The sequence below is a fragment of the Rhincodon typus genome, chromosome 15, assembly GCF_021869965.1.
Source record: "Rhincodon typus isolate 14 chromosome 15, sRhiTyp1.1, whole genome shotgun sequence".
In the NCBI taxonomy this organism is placed as follows: domain Eukaryota; kingdom Metazoa; phylum Chordata; class Chondrichthyes; order Orectolobiformes; family Rhincodontidae; genus Rhincodon; species Rhincodon typus.
Genome location: NC_063346.1, coordinates 52,219,447 through 52,225,119, shown reverse-complemented (window position 1 = coordinate 52,225,119; position 5,673 = coordinate 52,219,447). Strand labels below are relative to the sequence as shown.

General features: G+C 51.1%; 1 protein-coding gene across 1 annotated transcript in view; it reads right to left on the bottom strand.

Moving 5' to 3' along the window:
- The window catches only part of ddx23 (DEAD (Asp-Glu-Ala-Asp) box polypeptide 23), a gene marked incomplete at its 5' end in the record, with an annotated part of 16,637 nt that overhangs the window by 1,301 nt on the left and 9,663 nt on the right, over positions 1 to 5,673 (bottom strand). The window contains one exon of the mRNA XM_048606006.1: positions 4,561 to 4,625. Within this exon, the coding sequence (XP_048461963.1) occupies positions 4,561 to 4,625 (65 nt within the window). The remainder of the gene's footprint in view (positions 1 to 4,560; positions 4,626 to 5,673) is intronic.

Sequence of the window (5,673 nt, the reverse complement as noted above, 5' to 3'; positions counted from 1 at the left end):
CCCCCCCCCCCCCCCCACTGGGTCCCAGTATCAGCTTAGGGTAATGTTGAACACATGGAGGGGAGCTGTGGGCAGCGTGAGTCCTACCTGGGGCCATCAACAGCTTCCGACCCTCAGTGACTGACTGCTCAATGTCTCTGTAACCCCGGCCACACGGTGTGGCTGGGACAGTTTGAAATAAAGTTATCTGTTTTCGGGTGACGTGTGGATTGTGTGGATTGTGTGGACCGGGGTTGGGGGGGGCGCACACCCTGCAGCCTCATTTAGATGGCACGGTGATCGTTCCCAAGGCTCCTTGCACGACGCTCTCGAACCAAGCATGGCACAGATGGGTAACCAGCACCTCAGTCAAGTGTCTATTCAAAGCAGTGTCTATAAGGATGGGATAGGGAGGAGGGCTGGATGGGGGGCAGGGGGGAGCGAGTAGATGCTGAGAGCGCGGGTGCTGTTGGAGGGTTGGTCTTCAGGCAGTGGGCACTGTCTGACCTGAGGGTGAATCAGATTTTAAATCTGCCCTGATTTTTTTTTTACAGTAATAGGCCAGTTTGAGTGTATAGGGAGATTTGGTTGTCTCTGGTGTCGTGACTAATTTTCATCCACTCCTCAACGTCACACCCAGAAACAGCTGATTCACTTCCTTAAGACAATTGTTGTGTCTACGTTTGTTCCTACGTCTCCCATCATACGACATCTGAAAAATTACTTCACTGTAGGTGAGCTGCTGAAAGACACTGTGGGTGTGAGAGGCACGCACACACGCACACATAGTCTGCCTTTCACTTGAGCGGAGGGGAGGGGTGGATAATCGAAGCTTACTGTAACACCAGCCTGGAGCAGTGTGTGCAGTTCAGCACTATAGGAAAGATGTGATTGCAGGGGAGAGGGGATATGGTGGGAAGTTGCCTGAGCTGGAGAGAGAGAGACTCAATAGGCTGGGATTGTATTCCATAGAGCAGAGGAGGGTGAAAGAGGGAGGTGGGTGGAAATTGGGAGAAACCTCATTCCCCAACCCTAACCCAGTAGTGGGATCAGCATAAAGGGGGCGTGCCGTTCACCCCTCAGCTCCTGCGCACCAGCCCCACGTTATCTCTCCCACCCCAGGCGAAGATTTTGGAGACGTGGCTGAGAGGGGGGTCGAGGCAGACTTTACCACCACCGAGAGGGGCAGCCCGTAGCCGGGTCACTGTGTCTCTCTTCCTGTTGCAATGGTTGAAGGTAAAGGGCAGAAGGGGTTTGCAGGATTTTATTGTCACCCTGGGGATGTGGAACTCTCTGGCTGATGGAGGTAAGACACCTCCCCGTCCTCCCACCCATGACCTATTTAGACGAGCACATGGAAAGCCCAAGTGTGGAAGGCTACGGTCCAAGCAGAGGGAACAGGGATTAGAACAGATGGATGGTTGATGCCCGGCACACTGATGATGGGCCAAATGGCCTGTTGCAGTGCTGTAAAACCCTAGGACACTTCAGGCTCACAGTTGGAACCCTGAAATGCCTGTCAGAATTACCCCGTTGTAACAGTTGGGAACCCAGGGTCATTATTGCCTGGGGTTGCGTCCTGGTGACCGAGAGCTTGATGTCCTTTCTCCCTGACTGTGAAGCAGCATTGATTTGAAATAACGGCAGAAAGTTGCCAGAGGCGCTCAGCGGATCTACCAGAGCCTGAGGAGTGTATGAACTGTGCCCTTTGTATTTGCCTATGTCTCTGACAGGAGAAAAAGGATCACTTTTCAATGCAAGTGCCCTGACACTCATGGTAGGCAGGGTTGCCATAGCTGCTTGCTGGAGCAGTGGGTGGAAATGTGGTTGCAGCTAAACTGGAGCTGATGGGTGGTGGCCTGATGGAGTTTTGGTTGGCCACAGGTGGCTGATTGGTCTGTGGACTGGTGACCTATTACCTGTAGCAAAAGACTTCTGCCTGCAAACAGCTACGTGAGCGCTGAAGAAGGGCAATGCCCGAAACTTTGACTTGCTCCTTACCTCCAGATGCTGCCTGGCCTGCTGTGTTCTTCCAGCATCTGCAGTTTTTTTTGTCTCTGACTATGTGACTGGTTCTGGGGGCCATAAACAAGCCACAGAGAAGGCTTCAGTCTACGACCAGCTGTCTCTCTGTTCTCTGCAGTAAAAGCCACTTTAAACACAAAGAATCAACAGATTAACTTTCCTCCAGAATTTGCTGTAGGTTGTGACTTCTGATCAATAAATCGGAGACCGTTTATCAGTGGACCAGTCACCCTGTGCCTGATGCAAACCAGTGGGAGCATCCGGAGAAGGGCGATTAAGCAACAGATCAGCACAAGAACTGTCTCATAGATCCTGTGGCCAGGGAGCATGGAAGTGATTTCTCAGTTTTCCCTTCCAACCATATCACCCATGTTTTCTTCCATCGTCTCTGTGTGCGTGCCTGTGGAAGGGGGGAGGGTGATGAGGGGATTCAAGTTTTGATTTGTAGAGCTCCAAGCTGATGCCACATAACTATTTACCTGTAACCAGAGTCTTGTAGTAATTCTGGTTAAGTACAGAACCTAGTCTGTGTTTCCTATTACCCTGAGTTTAAAAGGCAGATCTACTCAACCTTTCCGGATCTATCAAATCTGTAATGTTTGTGATAACTTAAAGAACAGCATATCTGATCTCTCGCACACTTTCCCCAGTGAGAGGTGACAGGAGTGAGAAACAAGGAGCTGATGTCTCATGTCCAATTCTCTGGAATGGGAGGGAGCTGGGAAAGAGGTATTAAGAAAGCTGAGCAGTGAGTGAAACACAGGAAGGTTAGAGGAGAGGGTGCTGTAAACCCTGTGATTTGATTTATTGTTGTACCTGAGTCCAGTGAAAAGTTTGGTTTTGCAAGCAGTACAGGCAGATCATAGCAAACAACGACACATAGATCAGAGGGTGATTAGACAGAGTGAGGCATACACAGGAGGTGCACCAAACAAGATCAACATTAGATTTGAAATTTGAGAGGTCCATTCAGAAGTCTAATACCAGCAGGGAAGAAGCTGTTGTTGAATCTGTTGGTCTGTGTGTTTAAGCTTCTGTGTCTTCTGCCTGACAGAAGGGATTGGAAGAGTCTTTGATGTTGGCTGCCTTTCTGCAGCAATGAGAAGTGTTAAATCACAGAATTCCTACAGTGTGGGAATAGGCCATTCAGCCCAACAAATCCACACTGACTCTCCTAAGAGCATTCCACCCAGAATCACCACACCACCCCCCAAGCTCTAACTCTGCCTTTTCCCATCGCTAATCCACCCTAACCTGCACACTATGGGACAATTTCCCACGGCCGATCCACCCTAACCTGCACACTATGGGACAATTTCCCACGGCCAATCCCACCCTAACCTACACATCCCTGGGCACTATGGGACAATTTCCCACGGCCAATCCCACCCTAACCTACACATCCCTGGGCACTGTGGGACAATTTCCCACGGCCAGTCCCACCCTAACCTGCACATCCCTAGGCACTGTGGGACAATTTCCCACGGCCAGTCCCACCCTAACCTGCACATCCCTGGGCACTGTGGGACAATTTCCCACGGCCAATCCCACCCTAACCTGCACATCCCTGGGCACTACGGGACAATTTCCCACGGCCAGTCCACCCTAACCTGCACATCTTTGGACTGTGGGAGGAAACCGGAGCACCCAGAAGAAACCCATGCAGACCCGGGGAGAATGTGCAAACTCCACACGGACAGATAGTCACCCGAGGGTGGGATTGAACCTGGGTCCTTAGTGCTGTGAGGCAGCAATGCTAGCCGATGAGCCACCATGATGCCCTAATGGAGTTCATGGATGGAAGGTTGGTTTCTGTGATGGTCTGGGCTGTGCACACCACCTTCTGTAGTTTCTTACAGTCCTGGGCAGAGCAGTTGCTGTACCAGGCTGTTATGCCCCCGGACAGAATGCTCTCTGTGGGGCATCTGTAGAAGCTGGTGAGGAATCTTATGGATAGGCCAAATTTCCTGAGTCACCTGAGGAAGAAGAACCATTGTTGTACCTTCTTGACTTTCAGTGCTGAAGGTTGTAGGGGAGGGATGGAGCGTGCATCCAGAGGAGGTGTTAATGGCAGAGGGAGAGACGGAACACACATCCCGTTGGAGAGGAGGTCATGGAAGAGAAACAGTGGTCAATTAAACACTGGAATAAAATTGAAAACACAATGGAGACCTGGAAGAAAGGGCTGGGGAAACTTTTGGTCAGGTTTGGTGGTATCTGTGTGTGGGGAGAGAGAGAGTTAATGTCTCTCAAGTGCAGGGAGATATTTCCTTTGGTAGGGAAGGCGAGACGAAATGTGAAACATGTGTGTGTTTGTGTTGAAAGCCGGCACCTTGTCAGGGGGGAGGAAGGGAAGGAGAGCAGGAAACACGGAGTTAGGGATAGTCCGCTGTAGTTCGGTGACATCACTTATTTACCAGAGCCTTGACAGCCAACTTTACTTCCCCACCCGCCTCTCCCCACAGAGAAACGAAAGGCAGAGAGTGGACCGTTTGTGTGTGTGTGTGTGTGTGTGTGTGTGTAAGTAAAACTGTCTCACAATGTCACGATTCATACCTAATGCTTCCAGGGAGCGTTTTGCTGGACACTGAATGGTGAGTTCTACTCTGGAACTGGGATGCCTGCAAAAGGGAAGCACAGAGATTGGGAATACAGCGGTAGGAGCGAAGGGTCTGCGATTTTATTTTATGTAAAATTCGGGTTGGTGGGGCGTTGTTGTGGGGTCAGTGTGAGGAATGAGGATGGGGGTGCCTCGCTATGCAGCTGGAGACATTTGCTGAACTGTGGATTTTAATAACCCAAAGCTACTCGTACAGACTGAGGGAGTGGCACTCAGGGATAGACCGACTCAGTCCCGTTATTCCGCTGCTCCTGCGACACAGAGATTGTGTTAGACCTCCAGCCCCTTCCTTACCTACAACTATGGCTGTCTCTCAAAAACTGGGGCCTGTGATCATTACATAACACACAACCTCGGGCATATACTCTTCCTCACACACTACTCTCTCACACACACTACTCTCTCACACACACTACTCTCTCACACACACACACACTCCCCCACCACACACAGACACACTCCCACACACACTGATCCCCACACACACACTCTCCTCCACACACACACAATCCCACACACACTCTCCCCCCCACACACAGACACACTCCCACACACACTCGCCCCTACACACACAGACACACTCTCTCATACACACACACAGACATACTCCCACACACACTCTCCCTCACACACACACTCCTACACACACTCTCCCCCCCCACACACACACAGACACACTCCCACACACACACTCTCTCATACACACACACAGACACACACACTCCTCCACACAAACAGACACACTCCCACACACACTCTCCCCCACACACAGACACAATCTCCCCCACACACACACACTCTCCCCCACACACACAGTCTCTCATACACACACACACTCTCTCATACACACACACTCTCTCATACACACACACACTCTCCCACACACACTCTCACACAGACACACTCCCACACACACAGACACACTCCTGCACACACTCTCCGCCACACACACTCTCCCCACAGACACACTTCCACACACACTCTTCCCCCACACACAGACACAATCTCCGCCACACACACACACTCTCCCCCACACACACCCTCTCTCA